General features: G+C 51.5%; 1 protein-coding gene across 1 annotated transcript in view; it reads left to right on the forward strand.

Moving 5' to 3' along the window:
* Positions 1 to 14,325, forward strand: part of HIVEP3 (HIVEP zinc finger 3) — a 185,708-nt gene extending 171,383 nt beyond the window's left edge. The window contains exons 9-11 of the mRNA XM_058856761.1: positions 3,918 to 4,016; positions 9,100 to 10,160; positions 12,782 to 14,325. Coding sequence (XP_058712744.1) covers positions 3,918 to 4,016; positions 9,100 to 10,160; positions 12,782 to 13,558 — 1,937 coding nt within the window. The 3' untranslated portion in view covers positions 13,559 to 14,325. The remainder of the gene's footprint in view (positions 1 to 3,917; positions 4,017 to 9,099; positions 10,161 to 12,781) is intronic.
* Positions 14,326 to 26,047: the final 11,722 nt, after the last annotated feature.

Here is a 26,047-nt window from a genome sequence, read left to right on the forward strand (position 1 = left end):
GGATCCAGGGACAGCCACAGCTGCTCTGGCAATTCCAGCCCAGCCCCTCCCCACCCTCCCAGGGAACAATTCCTGCCCAAGATCCCACCCAAATCTCTCCTTTTCCAATCTCAAGCCATTCCCTGGGTCCTGTCCCTCCAGGCCTTGTCCCCAACCCCTCTCCCACTCCCTCCCTGATCCTTCCCTTCTCCAGGTGAGCATTCCCAGCTCTCCCTCCTCTCCATGGAGTCTCCTCCTTCCCGAGAAGCTGCTGCTCTCCTTGCAAACGATTTCCAATTTCCAATTTCCGTGACAATTGTCATTCCTGTGAAGCTCTGTTTGTGTCACGGCGCTGCCTCCTGCGCTCGGCCATTTGCCGGATTTTTGGGTTTCGTTGATTTTTTTTTCGGTTGCTGCTGAATGGCTCAGGTTTAGCAGCAGAATTAGAAAGGCTGGTGCATCCCCAGCACAGACAGGATCGTTTTCCCAGGAATCCCAAGGCTCCAGCTCCCTGTGTTCTGCTTTAACTCCGTCACCTTGAAAACACAAGAATGGCTCTCCCGGAAAAAAAAAAAAAAAAAAAAAATCAATTCCCCGCATGGAATTTAACTGGGAAATCACTTGTACTTGATGAAGCTGCTTGAGGAGCTTTGGGAAGCCTGGAGTCACAGCATTCTCCAAACAGCCCAGGCATTTGAGCTGCCCCGAGTCCCCATCAGACCTCCCAGCACGGGCAGAGCTCAGGCAGCTGCAGCACATAGCTCTGGGCAGGCGTAATGGGAGCTGTGCTCACTCTGGGCCCACAATTCCCCACCATTCCTGAGGGGTTTTATTAAATATATTTAATTTTATTTCAATATATTTATTTATTTCAAATCTGGGAGGTTTTTTGGTAAACAATCCCCAATAAGGACCACTTACCTGTTTAGGGTTCAGTGTAATTCCTCTGCTGTTTAAACCCAGCCTCCCTGCTGGGCTGGCTTGCTCCCTCAAAGATGTTTTTCCATGGTTTCCAAGGAAGCAGTGCTGTGTGGTTGTGGTTTTATTTTTCTTTTTATTTTTTTTTTTCCTCTCCTTTTTTTAACTTGGGAGCCAGAACTCTGCGAGGCAACAAGTGGCTGTGAGTCTTCCCTTGCAGGATTCAGCTCCAGCTTTCACTTAAAGTGGTGTTGATTCTGCTGCAAGTCCGTCCAAGGACTCGAGTGTTTTATCCTGCCAGCGTTAATTAAGGGGTCTAAAAAAGCACAAACTGGAAGGAGATATCCACAACTGGTCAGATAGATATTCTTGTCCCCCAGATTGCTCCCAGGATGATCACTCAGCTTCTCAGCCAGTGGAAAGGAGCTTTTAATTCCCTTAAAATGATGCAGAGGGGGCAGATGAGGCTCTGTCCTGCTGAGTCTCCCTTCCCTGAAAAGATGCAGCATCCCTGTTTTGTTGGGGCTCCTCCAAGAAAATTTGCACCCAGAGCTTTGCAGGAGGATCTCAGCCTTTACCTGGTCTGAGCAAGGGTGGAGGAGAGACAGAGCAAAGGAAAAAGGAGCTGGAGGGGAAGGAAACAAAGCTTGGAAGGAGTTGGTCCTTTGGGGTTAATTTGTTGGTTCTGGGGGCTGGGAAAGGAGGGCAGCAGCCACCCCCTGCCCTGCCCAGGGACACAGAACAGAGCAGGAGGTGGCACTGGTGGCTCCTGGCACAGCTTGTGTGGCTGCTGAGCCCCAGCAGAGGAGCAGGAGAGCTCTGGCAGCCCTGCCCAGGGACAGGGACACTGCTGTGTCCAACCTTTGGACCTCAGAGTGCCACTGAGCCTCTCCTCAGGAATTCCTGCTGTTTCCAGGGCTGGCACAGAGGATTTCTGGGCTGCTTTTGGGGCTGGGGGGGCACCAGAAGGCCTGGGGATGTCCCCTCCCCACCCAGCTGGATCCCCACAAAGCCCCTGCTCACAGCAGGCACTGCCCTGGGCTGATTTTCTGTTTGCTGCCCTTGGAGAGGCTCCAGGCAGGGATTTTGCTGTGGGGGCTGAGCAGGAATTTCTGTGGGATTTCTGTGGGATTTTCTATGGGAGCATTTCTGGCAGCGGGGCTGTGAGGTGTGAGCCGGACAGGCAGCAGCACAGGGCGGATTGCAGCACCCTGACTCAAGCAGTGGTTTTCCTGGTTTTCACTTCCAAAATGAAATTCCAGTTCCATGAGGCCACAGTTGGGTCTGTGGATGTTTCTTTTTTTTTCATTTTCAGGCAGTGGTGATTTGCTGGGAGCAGGGGTGAGCTCCTGGCTCGTGGGGTGGGTTTGGGGCCACGACAAAACTCCTGCTTTGGGGTGGAGAAAAGCTCTGATTTGGAGCAGGGAGCTGAGCCAGGCCAGCCTCATCCTCACACCTGAGTGTCCTGAGCGTGGGGCTAAGGGCAGCTAAACACGAGGCTTCAAAATAATAAATCTCCCTTATTTGGAACTGTTTTGATGCATTTGAGTTGTTAAAATTGCCCTGCATCCCCATCCAGGGTGGGTGCCAGACACACGGGGATATTGAGTCAGCCTTTGTGTCTCGTGGTCCTTGCTGCTGGAGCCTCTCCATTTTATATAAAATGGGCTGAAATAAATAATTCATGGGCTAAGGAGGGATCAAGGTGGCAGCTGGGTGAGTTGTGGCACTCTCTGAGAGCTGAGGGCACCACAGGCAATGCTCTGCTGCAGTGAATAGTGGATATTTTTATCCCTGATATCCAGAGACTCCCTGTGCTCCCACCAGCTCAGGGACTGGAGATTTGGGACTGCAGGACCTCAGTCCTCGCTGGAGGTTGTAGTAAAGTGGCAGAATTCTGTTTTTCCTCTTTTATTTTTTATTATTTGATGAGCAAGCCAGGCCTGGTGTTCCTCAGTGTTCAGAGTTCCTCAGAGGGCGCATCAGGGGATGGGAAATTCAAACATTCCCTCAGCAGGGCCCAGGTTTTCTTCTCATCCCCCCTCAGCCCATAAATCCCTGCAAGTGTCCAGGGCCAGCTTGGAGCACCCTGGGACAGTGGGAGGTGTCCCTGCCCACAGGGCTGGATGGGCTTTAGGGTCCCTGCCAATCCCAGTCTGGGATTTTAGAGATCTGGAGGAGAGGAAAAGGGAAAATGGGACATTTTTGCTTTAATTCTATTTCATTTCCCACCTACCTGCTTTTCCCCCTCCAGCAACTGCTCCCCTTTGCTCTGCATTTCCCTGGGCTACCAGTGGGGTTAATTAGTGTCTAATTAACCTGCCTGTAATTTGGGAGGTGGAATTAGAGAGGTGCCCTCTGATGCCCAGGAGTTATCCCAGAGCAGCCCCCAGTGACCCCACATCCCGTTCTCCTCTCCCAGAGCCTGCTCCTCCCATCCTGGCCCCGAGGAAGCCTCTTGAGGACCTTTCTGAGCTCCAGAAGGTTCCCAAGGCTCCTCCTGCTCAGGGAGCTGAGTTTTCCCGGCCCTTTGCTGCATTCCAGAGCACCTCAGCCATTCTTTTTTTGGGTGAAAAATGGGAATGTAGGGTTTTTCCGTCTTGTTGGCGGCTCAAACCCTCATTTTATGGTAAATTCATAAAATCATTAAAGCTGGAAAAACCCTCCGAGGTCATCCAGCCCAGCACTGCCAAGGCCACCAGCACTGCCCCACGTCCCCAGGTGCCACATCCACTGGTTTTTTGAATATTTCCAGGGTGGAGCTGCTCTGCCCTGTGGTGCTGAGGCTCTTTCCTCCCTCCAGGCAGGTGGGGCTGTGTTGGGATGAGGTTCCAATCCTCCTTTCCCACCAGTGACTGATGAGCTTGCACAAGGAAAAAAAAAAAAAAAAAAAGAAAAGAAAAAAGAAAATGATCTAAAAAAAAAAAAAAAAAAAAAAAAAGAGGAAAAAAAAAAGAAAAAGAAAGGGGAAAAAAAAAGGAGCCATATTTGAGTAAAATATATTTTCTGCTTCTTTTCAGGGAATCTGACTAAACACATGAAGTCAAAGGCCCACAGCAAAAAATGTCAGGAGCTGGGCGTGTTGGTATCTTCACTGGTGGATCTGGAAGCCGAAGAAGGTAAAACCTTCCTCTTTCTACATCAGCTGTGGGTGCTGAGAGAGGGGCAGGAAGGAGCCAGCAGGGAGCTCTGCCCTGCAGGACACCCCACCACAGAGGGGAGCACCCCCAGCCCCTTCCAGAAGTTTCTGTGTGTGGGGCAGCTGTATCCATGGCAGGCTTCCTCCCACCTGGTTAAACCAGCTCTGGATTTCCGCTGGGAATGGGAATATTCTGAATATTCTGCTCCATGAGCAAAGGCCCGTCGCTCACTGATATCAATATTAAATACAGCAGCCAGGGAGAAAGGCAGAAAATGGGATTTTGCCCTCTAATGGCTGTGGCCGTTTGGATGGATGAGAAAATAACACAGGAACGGCAGAAAGGTGTGTGAGAAATCCCAGATCCCAGCTGGGATCGCAGCCTCTGCTCTCAGGGTGAGGGGCTGCAAGCAGCCCTCCCCTGTGTCCTCTCTCTTCCTTCCAAAGAGGCTCAGAACAAGAACTAAACGGGCTGATTGAATTAAATAATAATAATAATAATAATAATAATAATAATAATAATAATAATAATAATAATAATAATAATAATAATAGGCTGTGATTTCCACGTGACACAAAGCAGCACAGGAAGGTTGCTGTGCTTTCCTCTGGGGGCAGGCAGGGAGGGAGCAGCAGTTCCTAAAACTCCCTGGATTATTTTAAAGCGGGGTTGTATTTCACTGGATTGTTTGTATTTCTATTTAAGGGGCAGCAGAAAGCAAGGGGTGTTACTATAAAAGGAGATTGGAGTATAATTCCTCACTCCTGCCTGGGCTGGGCTCGCTGGGGTGGTACCAGCTGGGGAGAATAAATAACACACATGGAATGAGATGCAACCTCAGACAAAGCTGTCGGCGGGACACGTTCCCACCAATTCCCTCTTCTCCTTCCTCGCTCCATCCCTCCCTCCCTCCCTCCCTCCGTGTCCTGCCCTTCCTCTCCCCATGAGCTCAGCAGGATGAATTTTGGAAGCCTGAGCTCTGTTCCTGCCTGCAGGGATCGTGTCAGGAGGCCAAAGCAATTCCCTGGGGGTGTCCCAGGACTCACTGGGATGTTTCCCTGGCTGGGATTTGTGGTGGCAAATGCAAACAGCTCCTCAGTTTGGGGCTGGCTTCACTTTCCCTTGGCTCCTGAGCCCCGGCCCTGCTCTGCCCCAGCTGGGGCAAAGAGAGGAGAGCACCAGGAGCAGGCACAGCTCCTGTCTGTCCCCCAAAAGCAGAGCCAGGGGCTGGCCCACAGCTCTGCCAGCGAAACGCATTCCTGTTCCCAGCAGGAAATATGCGTGGCTCAGCCTACAGCTGGGAGTTTGGAATAATATTTGTTCTGAGCTCAGTTCCTCTGGGAGTTTGGGAACAGCCCGGGCCCAGCAGCCCCGTCAGCGGGTAGGATTTCACGGTGCCAGCCAGAATCCCTCTCCAGGGAGAGCTGCTGGGACAGCTCTGCCTCCAGGGATTTCTGGAAGCGGGATCAGGAGGACGCTTGGCTGGGGAAGCAGCAGGGGAAAATCCATGGCTGGGAATGCCGAGCGCTTGGGGAGCGGGCACTGGAAAGGGCCTGGCATTCCAGAGGAACAAAACCGGGCTTTGCAGCCCCTCCAGGGGACGTGGGGACATGGGGACATGGGGACATGTCCCCTCTGGAGCCACCGCGAGCTGCTGCCCAAAATGTGCCCTGAGCGGGTGAGGGACAGCTGGGACAGGGACAGGGCACGGCGGGAGGGAGCAGAGAGCCAGGCTGAGCTGGGGGACAGCAGGGACGGGATCTGGCACACACGGGTGGCACACGGGTGGCACAGGGGTGGCACACACTGTCACAGCTGGCACACACAGCTGGCATACAAGTGTCACTCCTAGCTGGCACAGGGGTGGCACACGGGTGGCACAGGGGTGGCACACACTGTCACCGGTGTCACACACAGCTGGCACACAGCTGGCACACACGGGTGGCACACACAGCTGGCACACACGGGTGGCACAGGGGTGGCACAGGGGTGGCACACACTGTCACAGCTGTCACACACAGCTGGCACACAGCTGGCACACAGGTGTCACTCCCAGCTGGCACACAGCTGGCACACAGGTGGCACATGGGTGTCACACAGGTGGCACACACGGGTGGCACACGGGTGGCACAGGGGTGGCACACACTGTCACAGGTGTCACACCCAGCTGGCACAGGGGGGGCACACACTGTCACAGGTGTCACATGCAGGTGTCACCCAGGTGTCACACTGGTGTCACTCCCAGCTGGCACACATCTGTCACACATCTGTCACACAGGTGGCACACACTGTCACACACAGCTAGCACATGGGTGGCACACACTGTCACCGATGTCACATGCAGGTGTCACACAGGTGGCACACACAGCTGGCACACACAGCTGGCACACACAGCTGGCACACACAGCTGGCACATGGGGGGCACGTGGGTGTCACACAGGTGTCACAGGTGGTACACAGGTGTCACACAGGTATCATACCCAGCTGTCACATGGGTATCACACCCAGGTGTCACCCAGCTGTCACCCAGGTGTCACACACAGGTGTCACCCAGCTGTCACCCAGGTGTCACCCGGCTGTCACACAGCTGTCACACAGCTGTTACCCAGCTGTCACCCAGGTGTCACACAGCTGTCACACAGCTGTTACCCAGCTGTCACCCAGGTGTCACACAGCTGTCACACACAGCTGTCACACAGTTATCACACACCCAGCTGTCACCCAGCTGTCACCCGGGTGTCACACAGGTATCACACCCAGGTGTCACACAGCTGTCACACAGCTGTCACACCTAGGTGTCACACAGCTGTCATCCAGGTGTCACACCAAGGTGTCACCTGGCTGTCACACAGCTGTCACCCGGGTATCAAACACAGCTGTCACACAGGTGTCACACACAGGTGTCACCCAGCTGTCCCCCGGCTGTCACCCAGCTGTCACACGGGTATTACACACAGCTGTCACCCAGGTGTCACACCGAGGTGTCACCCAGCTGTCAGCCGGTTGTCACCCAGCTGTCACACAGGTGTCACACCTAGGTGTCACCCGGCTGTCACCTGGGTATTACACACAGCTGTCACCCAGCTGTCACCTGGCTGTCACCCGGCTGGCACACGGGTACTACACACAGCTGTCACACAGGTGTCACACCAAGGTATCACCCAGCTGTCACCCGGCTGTCCCCCGGCTGTCACCCAGCTGTCACCCAGCTGTCACACAGGTGTCACACCTAGGTGTCACCCGGCTGTCACCCGGCTGTCACCTGGCTGTCACCTGGGTATTACACCCAGCTGTCACACAGGTGTCACACCAAGGTGTCACCCGGCTGTCACCCGGCTGTCCCCCGGCTGTCCCCCGGCTGTCACACAGCTGTCACCCGGCTGTCACACAGCTGTCACCCGGCTGTCACCCGGCTGTCACACAGCTGTCACCCGGCTGTCACATAGGTGTCACACCAAGGTGTCACCCGGCTGTCACATAGGTGTCACACCAAGGTGTCACCCGGCTGTCACCCGGCTGTCCCCCGGCTGTCCCCCGGCTGTCACACAGCTGTCACCCGGCTGTCACACAGCTGTCACACAGCTGTCACCCGGCTGTCACGCACTGCCCGGCTCCGCTGTCCCGTGTCCCGGGCGTGTCCCCGCGGCAGTGCCGGTGTCCCCGCGGTGCCTCTGCCGAGCTGCAGTGACATCCAGCGGCTGCTCCCGGCCCTCCTCTGCGGCCTCACCGCGATTTACCCAGCTCGGAAAGCTCCCGCTGCCCCTTCAAGCGGCAGAGAGATGTATTTTAACCCGCAGAAATATTTCAAACCCTTTGGAATTTGCTTTTTTATCCTCCAAGCTCTGATTTACAAAGCCCCAAACCCTTTGAACCACAGCTGGAATTTATCCCACCCAGGGAAAAATCCACAGAGGTTCCTTCCGTCCCCTTGTTTGATTTTTTAGCAAAAGTCCTGCCTTGCTGGTGTTTATCTGTCATGAAATCCAGGCAGGAAAAAGCCCAACACGTGCAGTTGGTGGCAGCTTTGGGTATTCTGGAGTCACCATTGTAACAAATAATTATCAAACCCCACTGAAGGATGAAGGTGTTGCTGTTCGCATCTATTAAAGGGATTTTTTTTTTGTATTTTAGAGCAAATAAAGATTGTGGTGGGTGCACAGAGGGGACCGAGGGCTGTGTGTGCTGACAGCTGGAACTGTAACTGGGGTAGAGTGGGATCTACTGGGACCTACTGGGATCACCAGAGAGGGCAAGCTGCAGCTTCAAAGTGAGATAATCAGACCTAGGAACAGCCAGGTCCTCTCTCCTCTTGTGCCTTTAGAGCTTGTGAGCAGATTTAGCACAGAAATAGCCCCTTACATGTGTTTTGTGAGTGGATTTAGCACAGAAATAGCCCTGAACGTGTGTTTTGTGAGTGGATTTAACACAGAAATAGCCCTTACATGTGTTTTGTGAGTGGATTTAACACAGAAATAGCCCCTTACATGTGTTTTGTGAGCAGATTTAGCACAGAAATAGCCTTTAAATGTGTTTTGTGAGTGGATTTAACACAGAAATAGCCCCTTACATGTGTTTTGTGAGCAGATTTAGCACAGAAATAGCCTTTAAATGTGTTTTGTGAGTGGATTTAACACAGAAATAGCCCTGAACGTGTGTTTTGTGAGTGGATTTAACACAGAAATAGCCCCTTACATGTGTTTTGTGAGTGGATTTAACACAGAAATAGCCCCTTACATGTGTTTTGTGAGTGGATTTAACACAGAAATAGCCCCTTACATGTGTTTTGTGAGCAGATTTAGCACAGAAATAGCCTTTAAATGTGTTTTGTGAGTGGATTTAACACAGAAATAGCCCTTACATGTGTTTTGTGAGTGGATTTAACACAGAAATAGCCTTTAAATGTGTTTTGTGAGTGGATTTAACACAGAAATAGCCCTTACATGTGTTTTGTGAGTGGATTTAGCACAGAAATAGCCCTGAACGTGTGTTTTGTGAGCAGATTTAACACAAAAATAACCCCTGAGTGTGTGTTTCACACTCTGTGCTTTGCGTTTGCCTCCAGGAACCAGTGAAGACCTTTTCCAGGACTCTGAGGGGCGGGAGGGATCTGAGCCCATCGAGGAACACCAGTTTTCAGACCTTGAGGAATCTGACGACGATGACGACAATGAGGACGAGGAAGATGAGGAGGAAGAGGAGAGCCAGGACGAGCCAGCACCGAAGCTGCCAGAAGGCAAACCCGGCGCCCTCCTGCCGCACTCTTCGGGGGGCTCCCCTTCTCCTCAAGAGGAAGGCACAGAAACACCCACAGCTCAAGAAGCTGCTTCCAGCAGCCCAGAAGCAGGGGAAGGCCAGCAGGCCTCCTCCTCCTCCTCCTCAGGGCTGGAGACCAAGTGGTCAGCAGACAGCAGCGACGTTGCTGTGTGCCACAGCTTCCTGAGCCTCCACAGACCAGCTTTGACCTCCACCGAGCGCCTGGCTCCCGCTGAGAGAGAGTCTGTCACAAGGCCACAGATGTCCTTGGTCGTGGACCTGTCCAGCTCCAAAGACACCTCCCCGAGGAAAAGGTGGTCCCCGAGCCAGGACTGTGGCAGAGGGGGTGGCAGCAGCAGACCAATGATAGCGAGGAAGCACTTACTGACCAAAAACGAAACCTCCCCCAAACGCTTCTCCCCCACGGCAGAGCTGCCCTCCCTGAGGTGCCTGTCCCCGGGGAGGGGGCTGTCCCCCTGCCAGCGCCCCTCTCCCAGGAGGGAGGCGTCTCCCCTGAGATGTGTGTCCCCAAGGCTCGAGCTGTCGCCCAGCAGGCACCTGTCCCCCCGGAGGGAGCTGTCCCCCAGGACTGCCCTCGCCCCCGATGGAGAAGCGTCCCCTGCCCGGCGCTCGTCGCCCAGCAGAGAGATGGCGTCCCTGAGGTACTTCTCCCTGAAGAAAGTCTTGTCTCCAGGCTGCTTGGAGCTGTCCAGGTATCCACCCCCTGGCAAAGAGGACTTGCCTGGCACTAGCAAATCAGCAGAGGACAAAGTTCCAAGCTCGTATCAAGCCCAGCCCGGGATATTCTCTTCGATGCCTCTACCTCACAGGTTCTTTGGCAAAAACTTACAGCTCTACGAGTCCAAGCTGGTAAGTCCAGAGCCCTGCTGCCCTCTGGTCCCCACGGGGTGGTCTCTGACACGGCTTTTGGTGAAGGCTGGGATGCAGAAGTGCACAGGGACCCGGAGAACAGGGACAGGGGACAGCACTGGGTTTCGCAGCCATTTGGGCCCTTCTCAGTCAGAGAGACATAGAGTTATCCCTTCTCCAAGGGGTTATTCCCACTCCTGAGCCAGCCAGTCCTGCTGGGACAATCAGTGAGGACAGCTTCTTCATGATTAATTGTCACCAAGAGCCTTTGTGTTCCTGGGAATTTCATTCCCATCCCTGAGGTTTTCCCGGCTGGGCTGGAGCTGTGACCATTTTCCAGCGGTCAGTGGCCTGAGCCAGCCCTGCAGCAGCCCTGGCTGAGCCCTGTGTCCACCCACAGGGTGGATGAGCGGCTGAGAAATGTTTGTTTGGACATCTCTCATTTCATCTCCCTCCTCTCCTCAGCACAGAGAGGGGTTTCCCACTGGCTCCAGAGCATTATTTAATCTCCCCGCTGGATAAATCAAATCCTGTGGGTAAAGGAAAATCGCCTGTTCCTCCCAGTGCTATCCCAGCAGGCAGATTGATGTGGGCTTTGGTGGGATGTTTCCCATTCCTGCTGGAGTGCCTGGCTCTGCTGTCAGTTGTGCTGCTGACCGTGAGATCCACGGGCTGTGGGGAGAGGCTGCAGCCCCCAGGGACAGAGAGAGGCCGTTATTGATCCCCTGCCACCCCAGATGCTGAGCCAGGGCTTCTCCCATGCTAACCTCCCATCCTGTGGTGCCTCCTTCCTCCTCCTTCCCACCCCGAGTCTTTGTCTCACCTCCTCAGAGACTCCCCTTTATTTTAGGTCCAAACCTTGGCTTCCTTTAATGCTGTTTCCCTTTCCTGTCAATTCACTTCTTGTGGTGAACCTCAGGGCTCTGGGAGCCCTCATCCTTCAACTCTTCTGTCAGGGCAACTTTCTGCTGCCCCTGCTTGGAGCAAATCCCCTCAGCTCCCAAATCCACAGCAGGAGACAACGTTTTAAGCCCTGCTTGTCTGCCATTCCCACCTTTCAGCTCCTTTGCTCACATTTACCTTTTGGCTTCGTTTTCCTGCTGCTTTTCCTCACCCAGAGCCGCCACTGTTACTTTTCCATGTGCCCCCAAAGCAACGGCAAAAACCCACACGGAAAAATTCCCCTTTATCAGCACAATGGACAGCTGGGCTTCCATTGCAAAATTCACATTCCTGGTAAGGCCACAAGAGACAGAGAGACCCGAGGAGGGTTTATCAAGTCCCATACAGAACTTGAAGATGATCTTAGCTCAGTTCCAGTGTCAGGCTTGCTGCCAGGTCTCACCACGATCATCTCTCTTCCCACTGGCCCTGCTTAGGGCAGTCTCTCCTCGTGGTCATGGTTGCACCACTGAAATATTTGTTTGGGCTTTCCCAGCATCCCTGAAGTGACTTAGACAATAAATATTTAGCGGTGTTTGGGCTTGTCACTGCTGACCCAGCACACGCTACCTTTGGTGGCTCTTCCTTTTTCTCTTTCCTGTTCTCTTTTGCTGCTTTCCTCTGCTGCCTCCTCAGGGATCCAGCTCACAGGACCAGGGAATTATTCCCCATAGTCCTACAAAGAAATGTGCCCTCCAGTGGATCCTCACATTTTAGCTCCAACCCCATCTTAATCAAAAGTTGATTTCGGTTTTTGTCGCTTTCTCTTCTTGGGAGTCCTGTGCAGGGATTTAGTCATTACCTCATCACTAATTAATCCATTTCTGTTTAGCCACATATCTCTCCATGATGTACGTTAGGAAACTATGGGAAGCACCGAGAAAGAAAGAGGAAAAGGTAAAGTGTAGGGTCGGAACCCTTGATTTGCACAGAGCACCCCGTGAGGGTGGTGGTGGTGGTGGTGGGGACCCCACTGCTGGGTGTTGATGCCACCTCTCACTGCGAGCATCCCTGCACTCAGCAGCTGTGAGGATGCTTTTTTAGGAAAGCACAGTGAGAATAAATACATAAATAAATAAACAGCCTCATTCTGGGCTCTCAGGGACCCCCTGCACTGACAGGGATCAGCTGGCAGCAAACACTGGCAGCGTTTCAGAGGCAGCTCAGAGCAGGGGTAATGGTTTTAAACTAAAAGAGGGGAGATCCAGACTAGAGCTGAGGAGGGAATTTTTTACTCTGAGGGTGGTGAGGCGCTGGCACAGGGTGCCCAGAGAAGCTGTGGCTGCCCCTGGATCCCTGGGAGAGCCCAAGGCCAGGTTGGACGGGGCTGGGAGCCACCTGGGATAATTAAGGATGTCCCTGCCCACGGCAGGGGGTTGGACAAGATGGCCTTTAAAGGTCCCTTCCAACCAGATAATTCTCTGATTTTATAACGATCCAGGCCTAAACCAAACCCCTGGATCTGTGCCCCAGCACACCCTGGGCGTATTTCCCCCAGAAGTGAAACGCTGCGCGTTGTGCTGCCCCACACCTTAAAGCTCCGGGGTTCCACACATCCCTCAAGTGACTGAGCTCCCCAAAAATCAGATTAAAACACTGACCACAGCCCTTGCTGCTGCTGCCGAGGCCAATCCCCCGTGTGTCCCACTGACCCGGCTCTCTTTTTCCCCCCGGCGCAGAAGACGGAACCCCGCAGCCCGCCCTGCTCCCCCGGCGCCCCGCAGCCCTCGTGCCCCCGGCCCCTTCAGCCCCCTCACGACCTCCACGCTCCCGGCCGAGGCGAGGAGAACATCTTCAGCCACCTCCCGCTGCACTCGCAGCAGCTCGCCAGGACCCCGTACCCCATGATCCCCATCGGGGGCATCCAGATGGTGCAGGCCAGGCCCAGCTCCCACGCCAGCCTGGTGCCCGGCCCCGTGCTGCCCCTCCAAGCCGGACACTTCTCCTCCGCCCAGCTCAGCCGGGCTGCCAGCAGGGACGAGGAGCCCCGAAGCCCTCCAGAGTCCGTGTCCCCCGTGGCCAAGGTCTCCAAGTTCGCCCTGTCCCCGGAGCGGGCGGGTGGTGGCCTCTCGGAGGAGAAGACGAGGACTAGTGAGCTTCAGCAGGAGCTTGAGGCCGAGCCCAGCCTGGCGGAGCCCCCGGTGTCCCCAGGCAGCCCCGGCGCGCCCCAGGAACCCTCTCCGGAGCCCTCGGCCTCGGAAGAGCCCTCCAAAGCCACGGGCAAGCAGCAAGCGGGCAGCTCGAGCAGCCCTTCGGAACCAGCCTGCACTTTCATCTCAGCCGTCCCCTCGCTGGCCAGGGACAGCCCCTCAGAAGCCCCCCCTGGCCACCCCCAGCCCTGCTCCCTGCGCCCCAGGAACCTCTCCGGAGAGCCCGGCGGGAGCAGCCCACACCCAGAGCACTCCGATTTAGGTCAAACTCACAAAAAGGTGGATGAAAACGCGGGAAGTACTTAAGCCTCCGCCAGCTGTTCCACCTTTAGGCTTCCTCTGTAAAATCAACAGACATTTTCAACACTATTTCCTTTAGTATAATCATAAGAAGCACTCTAGTGAATGACCAAACCCATGGAAAATTCCTGGTTTTCTTTGTCCCAGTCTGGTATTATCTCCACATGTATGCAGTTACTTGTGCCTTTTTCTATACCTTTTGTTGCTTGAAATGTACAAAACTGTTTGAGGCTGTGAATATTTTTTTAGAGTTTTTTGGAAAGGGGGTTTGTTAGACCTTGTCTTTTTTGCCATTTAGGTGCGCGTTATCCTGGGCCTGAGAGATGCAGAAAGGAAAGGGTTAAGTATTTTAAAGAGTGAGAAGATGCACTGAAAACAAAAGCAAAACAGAAAAAAAAAAACTTTTTTTTTATATTGATTAAATGATTAAAAAAAAAAAAAAAAAGAAAAAGAAAAAACCCCAAACCCTTGCTCCTGTGTACAGAAGTTTATGATTCGTATTTATTACATGCTTTATTTAATTATTGCAAAGTGCTTGGGTTTTTTTTTTTTGGTTGTTGTTTTTTTTTATTTTTTTTTTTCCTGGCATCCCTATGGTCGTGCTTTAAACAGTTGAAACTGCTTTACATTTGAAAAACGTGTTTACCCTGACCTTGTGACTGAAAGTAGCACTTCCTTGAGCAGGGGAGGTTCCTTGTGTGCAGGGAGAGGAATTGTCCCTCAAAAAGAGGAGAACGAACTGCGAGCAGCCCTCCCTCCTCCTGCAGAACCCAGCAAAGCACTTTTCTTAAGAAAAAAAAAAAAAAAGGGACAAAAAAAACCGAAAAAAAAAGGAAAAAAAGAAAAAAAGTTCTTCTTCTTCAAAGGTTTTCCTGCGAGAAGGTAGGAATGTGTGAATGTAGAGCCCGTGCCAGGAAGGGTCTCTCGCTGGACGAGCCTCCTGCTTGCTTTGCTTTAATCCTCCCGCGGCGCCCGGCAAAGCCCTGCCCGTGCTTGAGCCCTCCCTGGGCTGGGGGAGCCTCTGCAAACCCTCCCTTGATGTCGGAGGGGGGTGAACTCGGCCTTGGAATCCTTTCTTTTCTCCCTCCAGCATGTTTGAGTTGTGGACAATTCAAACTGCCCTCATTGCATCCCATTATCCCATCCCATCCTGTCCTGTCCCATCATCCACTCCATCCTGTCCTGTCCCATCCCATCCCATCCCATCCCATCCTGTTCCATCCCATCATCCCATCATCCCATCATCCCATCATCTCATTATCCCATCCCATCCTGTTCCATCCCATCATCCCATCCCATCCCATTCCATCATCTCATTATCCCATCCCATCCCATCCCATCATCCCATCATCCCATCCCATCCTGTCCTGTCCTGTCCCATCAACCCATCCCATCCCATCCTGTTCCATCCCATCATCCCATCCCATCCACGTGTCCCATCCTGTCCCATCCCATCCCATCCCATCCCATCCCATCCCATCCCATCCCATCCCATCCCATCCCATCCCATCCCATGGATCCCATCCCATCCCATCCTGTCCTGTCCCATCAACCCATCCCATGGATCCCATCCCATCCTGTTCCATCCCATCCTGTTCCATCCCATCATCCCATCATCCAATCCCATCATCTCATTATCCCATCCCATGCCATCCCATCATCCCATCATCCCATCCCATCCCATCCCATCCTGTTCCATCCCATCATCCCATCCGATCCCATGCCATCCACGTGTCCCATCCTGTCCCATCATCCCATCCCATCCCATCCCATCCCATCCCATCCCATCCCATCCCATCCCATCCCATGGATCCCATCCCATCCCATCCCATCCCATCCCATCCCATGGATCCCATCCCATGGATCCCATCCCATCCCACCCCACCCCAGGCTGGCTCCCGGTGCTCTGGGAGCTCCAGGGATGAGGAAGGCTCTGGGCTCTGCCGAGCCTCTCGGTGACTCTGGCTCTTGTTCTCACCTTTATTTCTTTTCCCCCGTGGGACATCCCCAGCTCAGCCCTTCTGGCGCGGACAGGCCCCGTTTTTGGCTGTTTTTGGGAGATGAAAATGTGACGCTGAATGGTGACTGCTTGCAAAGTCAGCTTGTTGTGCATGCGCTGCAGCTTTTTCCGGAGCAGAATTTTCGGGATCAGCATCCCTGGCAGAGCAAAGACCTCAACTGCCGATAAATCCTGTACCAAATCCAGAGCTACCCTGACGGAGCCATTCCTCTGTCACAACTTTTTAAACCACAAAGCTTCAAGTCGTTTGCCCCAGCAGGTTCTTTACTACTTCTGAGGGTTTTCTGGTCTATGGAATCTGTACAAACCTGTTTTTTTTGTTTTATTTTTTAACAAAAAAAAAGAAAAAAAAAGAAAAAAAAAAAAAGAGAAAAATTAAAAAATATAAAAAGATATAAATATTTAACCAGTGGACCAGTTCTTTCTTCTTTCAGAGCTGTTCCACTTTATCGGGTACGTAATACACTTTTTAAAAAAAAATAAAAATACAAAAAAAAAATTAAATAAAAAGAATCAAATAAAATCCTGAATGAGAACATATTTCCTTGCCAGACTTGATGAGCTATGAACTGTTCCCGTTTCACGGGCAAAGAATAGAAATTTTTTAATAACCTTCTGTCATTTTTTCTACTTTTCATTCTTTTTTTTTTTTCTTTCCTTTTGCTCTTCTTGTAAAGGAAACGAAGTACAAAAAAGAAGATATCATGGAAATACCATTAAGGCTGTGACACTGACCAAAACGATGTCCAGAACCCTAATTAGAGCTTTTATCAGCTTTCCCTTTTTGCCATCTCCCCCTTTTTTGGCGCCGAGCCTGGAAGCTGCTCCCGCGGGCAGCTCCAGAGGCAGGAGCAGGGCTGGACTCGAGCTCTTAAGCTGCAGTTTAAACCCTCCCCAGGCTTTAAGCCCGAGTTTAATACGCGCTTAACTCCTGGGTGAGTGGGAGCGGAGTGCTCAGGGCTGGTGTCGGCATCCCTGGAAACCATCCATGAAATTCCCAGATTCCTGCCACTTTCTGCCCCTTGTCACACTCTTAACTTGATCCAAGGTAGCTTCTTGTATTTGATTTTACACACACACACACACATATATATATATATATATAAATATATATATATATATATATGGCACATAAAAATACCACAGTGGTTGTGTCTGGTTTTGGGCTAGATCAAATCTGCTCAGCTTTCTTCTGTAGCTGCATTTCAATCTTTAATCTTATTTAAATTTTGTGTGGATTTTTTATTTTTTTTCTGCTCTGTCATTTGTGGGAAGAGGGGGAGGGGGGAAAAAAAAGCTCGAGAAACCCCCGAAGTCTTTACATGGGTTTATTGATTATTTTATTGTTGTTGTGGAGGGCTTTTTATTATTATTATTATTATATATATATATATAGAATACACACATATATATAATATATAATATGTAATATATATAATATAATATATAATATAAAATATACAATATATAATATACGTTATATATAACATAATATAATATATTATATAATATATTATATATAATATATTATGTATTATATATTATATATTATATATTATATATTATATATTATATATTATATATTATATATTATATATTATATATTATATATTATATATTATATATTATATATTATATATTTGTGTGTGTATATATATATATATATATATATAATAATTATTATTGTCATTATCAGGATTTTTAAGTTTTCCCAGCATCTCAGCTGCAGAGCATCCGCACAGTTTGTGTGTAGCCATCCAGATCCTTTCACCCGGGGCCAAAAAAAAGCCAGGAAAAGGAGTTTGGGAAAGGGTGAGGAGCTCCCGGGGCCATTCCCTGCCCGGATCCCATCCCCAGCCCGGCAGCCACGGAGCGGGGCAGGCAGGGACCGCCGCAAACTCAGGAGATGGGCACAAAAAAAGCCGAGTCCTAACCCAGTTTGGCTTCTCTGGCTGGGGTTGAAATGGTGCTTCACGCTGTACCCAAGGGGCGAGACGGCTCCCCATAAAAACAGCTAATTGCTAATTAAGGGCTAATGGTCGCACTGCCAGCTCCGAGGGAGCCGCTGCCCGCCAGCACCAGCATCTCTGTCTGCGGGCACGCACCTGGGCAAGAGCGGCTCCCTGTGCCCTCTGTGCATCCCGCAGGGATGGCATTCCCGGGATTTTCCTCGGGATGTGGTTATTCCCAACCCTCAGCGCCGGCCGCCGCTCCCAGCCGGGTCCCCTCGCTCAGAGCCCATTGCCGGGCGCTGATTTTCGCGTCGCTCCCAGTGTCTGTTCTCCCTGCAAAACCGGGACGGGAAATCCCTTTTTGCTTCCCACAAGGGCTGCGAGGGCGGCTCTGTTGCTTTGCAGGGCAATTAGCGGCATTAATTGCCAGAGAATGTATTAATAATGCAAATAGGCAAACGAAAAAGCGGAGCCCGGCCCTTCCTTTTCAGCAGCAGGTGGAAATAAAACCCCCTCGCTTTTCTCACAGCAGAGCTTCTCCGGTTTATAATCGGTGAGGGCACACGGCCTGGCTGCTGCTGTGTGCTCTGGCTGCTCCATCACCCCAATCCCTGGGATATTTCCCTCCCTGCTGAGCTGTTTCGGTGGCTCCCACCCGTGCAGGTCCTGGATTCCACAGGGATGCTCTGGCAGCCAGAAATCCTCCTGCAGTCACTCCCTGACAGCGCTCCTCACACCAGGGCTGACATCCAGAGCTCACAAAGCTCTTGGACCTTGATCCCGAGCACCTCTGGAGTTTCAGGAACTCCCTGGAGCTGCAGCAGGAATTCAGTTCCTAAACTGAGCTCGGGGCCTTGCAGGGCCGAGCAGACCATGGGATGAGGAGAGGGCTCCCCAAAACCACACCATGCTCGAGGCAGAGCTCTGCCAGCCTCGAGTATCCCCAGGTCCTTGGCTGGATACCCTGCTGGCTATTTCATCATGAAATAGCTGAGAACTTCCAGCTTTCCACTGAGAAATGTCACCTGCTCCTGAGGGGTGACATCCCAGCCCTGGTGTCCCCAGTGTCCCACCAGTCCCAAATGCTCTGATCCCAAATCCAGCCCTGTCCGAGCTGCTGGCTCCTGCTGGCCCCTGGGCCAGAGCAGGGAATTCCCACCCAGAGCATCCCAAATCCTTCCTGCTGGGGCTGGGGCTCTGCCTCCCCCTCCTCAACAAATCTGCAGCTTTCCCTGCCCCTGGTTTTGTCCAAAATCCACAGGGACAGCACCTGAACAAGCAATATCCTCGGAGAAGTCATTCAAATGATCCCAATTTCCGTGCAAAATCCTCCAGGATTTGATCTAGCCCTTCCCTGCTCTCCTTGCTTTTCCTCTCTTCATCATTTGCTTTTTGTCTTTCCTTTCCTTTTAACATTTCTGTCTATTGCACAGTATTTACAAATAAAAACGTATTGTAACTTATTTACAAAAAAAAAAATAAAAATAAATAAAACACAAAAAAAGAGAAAAAAAGAAAAAATAAATAAATTAAAAAACATCAGTCCTGATGGCATAAAACCAATCTGTTTTCATTACTGAGATATGATGGCACTTACGATCACTTTAGTAAATGTAATGTAAAAAAAAATTAATTAATAATAATAATAATTAATAATGTGTACGCAAATTTAATATACATGGTCTCATGTAAGATAAATATTTGCCTTTTTTTCTAAAAGGTGTATGTATTCTGTAAGTGGAATAGTCTGTAGAAAGTTTCTATATGTTCTTAAAATGGCAATACATTCCAAAAAAATGGTACTGTAAATATGTACAGCGTCCAATGGAATTTGGTAGTTTTGCCTGTAATTTTATTTGAACTCCGGTTTCTACACTTGCATCTTGCAATGTCTGTATGGTTATATCAGTGCAAAAAAAAAAAAAAAAGAAAGAAAAAAAAACAAAACAAAAACTGCAGGTAAAAAGCACAGTCTGATGTAAAAACAACAAAAAAAAAAAAAAGAAAAAAACACACAAAAAACAAGAAAACAGAAAAAAAAAAAAAAAGGAAAAATATTCAGTATTTGATGTTTGTGACCCTTATTGTAAATGACATCTGTACTGTGAATGAGAAGTTTTTACAAGTATAATATTGCCTTTACTACAGCTCAGATTGTCTGCTCGGTCTGGGCGTATTTTTAAAAAAACAGCATGTTGGAATAAATTTTAAAGTCCCAACATATCACTACGTGTGTGAGTGGCACTCTTTAATTCCCCTTTCATTTCCCAGGTCCACCTGGCACATCTGGATAAATCCTGGTTCTGCTGACCCCCCAGTGCAGGGGGAGTGCTGCCCTCATGGAAATTGTATTTTTACACAATTATAAAATACATAATTGTATTTTTTTCTCCCCAGTTTTTCTTCCTTTCCCCCCCCCAGTTTTTCCTCCTCACAGGGCTGAGACCACAAGCGATGGATGCTCAGAGGTCAGGCTGAATTCCCACAATGCCAGACTTGTTTGGGCTGGAAAGGACCTTAAAATCATCCAGTTCCAGCCCCTGCTGTGGGCAGGGACAGATCCCACTGGAGCAGAGCGCTCAGAGCCTTGGACACAAATTTTAGGGGAAAAAAGAATAGGAAAATTATAAAAAATGTCTGGAATTTCCCCCTTCCACTTGTACCTCACAAGGAATTGGGCTGCCCTTAGAGCATGAATTCCCTTTATTCACCTGGAAATCCTTCTGGGCAGCTCCTGCCCTGCTCCTCTTCACCCCATCGGCCCCAGGGCCTCAAAAACTCCTCCAAAAAAACAATCCAGGTGGGATTTCTCCCTGTGGTGTTGCAGCTGGGGCAGCAGAACCCGCTGCTCCCTGGGGGAACAGTGAATATTTCACTTCTCCAGGGCTGAATTCTAAAGAGGGAGGTGAGGGCAGGGCTGGGGGAGGTTGGTGGGTCTGTGCTAATCTCAGAAAATTTGTGTGTGGAGAGGAGGGAGAGGTGCTGGGGACAAACCCCTGCCCTCCCCCTCGCTGAGATCCCCCGGAATTCAGCAAAATCTGCTTTTCCAGGAAGGAGCTGCACCCAATTCCCAGGCCTCCTTGCCTCAGTTTCCCCAGCTGTGGGCTGCCCACTCCAGCCCAGCGGGGCCGAGCTTTGGGTGCCACCCCCTTGCTCCAGGGGCTTCCCATTCCTGCTGCTGCCCCTGAGCTGCAGGAGAAGTGGATGGAGCACCCAAAAACAAAATAAAAGCTGGAGATGTGTGAAGATTCCCTGCTGACCACTTGGATTTTCCTCTCTGGGGGTGGAAGGCAGTGAGCCTTGCCTGGAGGAAATGGGATGGTGACGTTTGTTCCACCCCCAGCCCCTCCTGACATTCAGTAGGGGAATAATTTTTTCCTTAAAAAGAGAAATAAATCATTCCTGCAATGTTTAAACCTGCTGGAGGCAGCCTGAGAACGCTGCAGTTAAACCCCAAACCTGGAGCCAATTTGGGTCACAAAGATCTCCAGAGAGGCTCCAATTAATCAGGTGTCCCAAGAAATTCCTTCCTCCGAGGGAGCCTTTGTTTTCCCGACCCAGAGCAGACATTTCCTGCCCTGGGGAGACAAATGTGGGATGGAACTGCTCAGAATCCCTTGGCTGAGGCTCCAGGCTGGCTCCCCTGGGAAGTGCAGCCGTGTGGAGAAGGGAAGGTGGTGAAAACACTCCGAGAAGTTCAAACCAGTGCCTCCCTCTCTCTGGGAGGATGAAATTCCTGCTGTTCTTTGGAAATCCTCGAGTCCCACGGTGAAATGGTCGCTCCTTCTGCCCAGGTTCAGCCTCCCAGCAGCTCAGGGAGGAGGATTCCTCTCATAACCAGGCCCTGATGTGCATCGCAGCCATAAAAGCACCTTAGAAATCTTCAGTCTTTGACCTTTCATGGGCCTGTCAGGTGAGGAATCACCTGGAAAAGACACTAAAAATCATCTTGTGCCCATGGGCAGGGACACCTCCCACTGTCCCAGGCTGCTCCGAGCCCCGTCCAGCCTGGCCTGGGACACTTCCAGGGATGAGGCAGATGCTCAGAAGAAGCTGCTCCCGAGGGGTTTGAATCCACTGCCAGCCACAGAAGAGATTTCTTTAAGACCTGGGATTCGATGGATTTTCTGCGGCACAGTCCAGTACCCCCAGTGTCCTCTGGAGCAGCTCTGGCTGTGCCTGCAGACCTGGCTCCCCTAATCCCAGCTGGAATCTGGGATTCCTTAATCTGCACCTCAGTCTGCTCTGCTCTGATCCCAGCTGGAATCTGGGATTCCTTAATCTGCACCTCAGTCTGCTCTGCTCTGATCCCAGCTGGAATCTGGGATTCCTTAATCTGCACCTCAATCTGCTCTGCTCTGATCCCAGCTGGAATCTGGGATTCCTTAATCTGCACCTCAATCTGCTCTGCTCTGATCCCAGCTGGAATCTGGGATTCCTTAATCTGCACCTCAGTCTGATCTGCTCTGATCCCAGCTGGAATCTGGGATTCCTTAATCTGCACCTCAATCTGCTCTGCTCTGATCCCAGCTGGAATCTGGGATTCCTTAATCTGCACCTCAGTCTGCTCTGCTCTGATCCCAGCTGGAATCTGGGATTCCTTAATCTGCACCTCAGTCTGCTCTGCTCTGATCCCAGCTGGAATCTGGGATTCCTTAAAATCTGTACCTCACTCTGCTCTGCTCTGATCCCAGCTGGAATCTGGGATTCCTTAATCTGCACCTCAGTCTGCTCTGCTCTGATCCCAGCTGTGCCTGGGGCTGGTGTCACACAGAGGGGAGGAGAGGCTCAGACTCCAGGGATCTGGGGCTCCACCGAGCCTGTGAGGAACGGGGATTCGGCTCCGGGGATTTGGGTCCCCAGGGAGCTGGGAGGAGGAGGAGGAGGAGGAGGAGGGATGGCTGGGGATGCAGTCAGGGACAGCTCCTCCCGTGCCCCGTGTGACAGAGGGGACACAGCCCCTGTCCCTCTGCCCTGGGCTCCTGCCCACCTCGGCCAGATGGTTTGGGGCCGTGGCTCCCTCCCAGGAGGAGCTGGAAGGGCTGGAAGGGCTGGCACGGCTGGTGATCGTTGTTATGACAACCGGAGGAGGCTGCTGAGAGCAGGGAACGGGGAGGGAGGGGAGGAAAAGGGATCGGAGAATCAAAGAGTCAGAGAATCGTGGAATCATTAGGCTGGGAAAGACCTCCAAGGGCATCGAGTCCAACCTCTGGCTGAATCCCCAGTGAACCACCCCACAGAGGATTTTGTAGGGCAGAAGGGGTCAGGGCAGTGAGGGGCAGGCTGAGGGGTGGGCTGAGCACAGGGAGGGAGGGAGAGCAGCCCTGGAGATAGAGGGAATCCCCAGGGATGGAGGGAATCCCCAGGGATAGAGGGGCCCAGGGATGGAGGATCCACCCCAGGGATGGAGGATCAACCCCAGGGATGGAGGATCAGTCCCACGGATGAAGGATCATCCCAGGGATAGAGGGCAGCCCCAGGGATGGAGGATCAGCCCCAGGGATGAAAGTTCAATCCCAAGGATGAGGGATCAGCCCCAGGAAAGGAGGATCAGCCCCAGGGATGGAGGGAATCCCCAGGGATGGAGGATCAGCCCCAGGGATGGAGGATCTGTCCCAGGGATGGAGGATCAGCCCAGGGATGGAGGATCAACCCCAGGGATGGAGGATCTGTCCCAGGGATGGAGGATCAGCCTCAGAGATGGAGAATCAGTCCAAAGGATGAAAGATCAGCCCCAGGGATGGAGGATCAGCCCCAGGGATGAAAGATCAATCCCAAGGATGAGGGATCAGCCCCAGGAAAGGAGGATCAGCCCCAGGGATGGAGGGAATCCCCAGGGATGGAGGGGCCCAGGGATGGAGGATCAGCCTCAGGGATGGAGGATCTGTCCCAGTGATGAAGGATCAGCCCCAGGGATGAAGGATCAGCCCCAGGATGCCCATCAGGACTGGGGCTGTGCCTTGCTCCTGACACTGCTGGGCACAAGAAGGGCCTGGCCCTGCAGGGCTGAGCCCCAGCAGCGCAAACATCACCAGGGGTGGGACCCTGGTGGGCACAAACTGGGAGAATAATGCCCAGAGCAGCAGCCTGAGGGTTATTGCAGCAGATCCCTCCCGGGGAGCTCATCCTGCTAACAGGCACTGCTCGGACAGGCAGCAAAACAAACCCAAAAATCACCTGAGGACAAACCCTCTGTCCTGCTGGGGTCACCAGTGCCCCCTGCCAGCCCCAGAAAGGACACAAAAAACGAGGTGCAGAAGTTGCCAGGGGATGCCTGAGGTGTTTTTCATTTCAAGCTGGCATCTCCTGACATGTCCTTCTCCACAAAGCCACAGCTCCAGAGGATGAAGTGGAAAGCTCTGGTCCTGGAAGCGTGTGAGCACTGGGAACTGCCAGCACCGCATTGTTCTCTCCCACCACACTTTTCCCTCGCAGCTCTCTGCTCCTGGGATCAGCCTGTCTGCTGAGAACCCAGAATTTTCACTATAAAAATAGATTTCCGAGTATCGTGGCTGCAAAAAAAAAAAAAAAAAGAGCTGGAAACCGTGACCTTATCTTTCCTAACATATGGGAAAAATGAAGGCTGCAAAATGTGTTATTCCTTTAACCTCATAACTTCGGAGACACGAGGCCAGCAGGGCCCTGTGTGACACCGAGCTCTAGCAGAGATCTCTGCTTTTAAGATCTCTGTAACCCATTAGGGTGCAAATTTATGAAAGGAGTCAGGCTGGAGAAAAACCAGGTGGTGTTTTAAGGTGAGCGTTGTGCTCCAGGAAGGGATTTTCAAATTGTTTTTTACAAAACAATTTTTGTAAAATTGTTTTGTAATTTTGTAAAATTACAAAATTTTCTGTGCCCGTGGCTGTTGGCCTGGGATGTGGGTGACATCCAGGGTTGGCACTCAGTGCCAGCTGGCAGGGGACACGTGTGGGGAGATGAGGAGATGAGGGTTGTGGGGAAGGATGGAGGGATGGATGATGGATGGATGATGGATGATGGATGGATGGATGGATGGATGGATGGATGATGGATGATGGATGGATGGATGGATGATGGATGGATGATGGATGGATGATGGATGGATGATGGATGATGGATGGATGGATGATGGATGGATGATGGATGGATGATGGATGGATGAACGGATGGATGACGGATGGATGGATGATGGATGGATGATGGATGATGGATGGATGGATGATGGATGATGGATGATGGATGGATGATGGATGATGGATGATGGATGGATGGATGATGGATGATGGATGATGGATGGATGGATGGATGATGGATGGATGGATGGATGATGGATGGATGGATGGATGATGGATGATGGATGGATGATGGATGATGGATGGATGGATGATGGATGATGGATGATGGATGGGTGGATGATGGATGGATGATGGATGGATGGATGATGGATGATGGATGATGGATGATGGATGGAAGATGGATGGATGATGGATGGATGATGGATGATGGATGATGGCTGATGGATGATGGATGATGGATGGATGGATGGATGGATGATGGATGGATGGATGATGGATGATTGATGGATGATGGATGGATGGATGGATGGATGGATGATGGATGGATGGATGATGGATGATGGATGGATGGATGGATGGATGGATGGATGGATGGATGATGGATGGATGGATGATGGATGGATGGATGGATGGATGGATGGATGATGGATGGATGGATGATGGATGATGGATGGATGGATGGATGGATGGATGGATGGATGATGGATGGATGGATGATGGATGGATGGATGGATGGATGGATGGATGATGGATCATGGATGGATGGATGATGGATGATGGATGATGGATGATGGATGATGGATGGATGATGGATGGATGATGGATGGATGATGGATGGATGGATGATGGATGATGGATGATGGATGATGGATGGATGATGGATGGATGATGGATGATGGATGATGGATGGATGGATGGATGGATGGATGGATGGATGATGGATCATGGATGGATGGATGATGGATCATGGATGGATGGATGGATGGGTGAGGGTTATGGGGAAGCCTCTGAAATGTGGGTTTCTGCTGCTCAGTGGAAGGAGCCCAGCTTCCTGAGGCAGACACTGCGGTGGTGGCTGAGGCTGTGTGAAATCCCAGCTGTGGGAACCCCCTCCCACCCCATCTTCCACACCTTCCTGACTCCCTGTGAACGTTTGTGGTTAGCACCCCCTTTCTGAGCTCCTCCTTCAGGGCCAAACCCCACAACTCCCAAACTCTCAGGGCACCAGGAGATGGGGCTTTCACTCCTTCTCTCCCAGCCCAGCCAGCAGCAGGAGCCTCACAGGCTGCACGGAGCAGCAGCAGTGACAGCTCCTGCTAACACCAACCCCATCTTCCAGGGCTCGATATCTCTGGCTGGAGACCTAATAAGTGCTGAATTGGTGTGTGATTTAATGAGCCGAACTTCAAAGCTGCTGTTTCCACACCTAATTCACTCATCAGGACTAATAACTGCAATGGGTGCCGGG

Source organism: Poecile atricapillus, chromosome 24 (genome assembly GCF_030490865.1).
Source record: "Poecile atricapillus isolate bPoeAtr1 chromosome 24, bPoeAtr1.hap1, whole genome shotgun sequence".
NCBI classification, from domain to species: Eukaryota; Metazoa; Chordata; class Aves; order Passeriformes; family Paridae; genus Poecile; species Poecile atricapillus.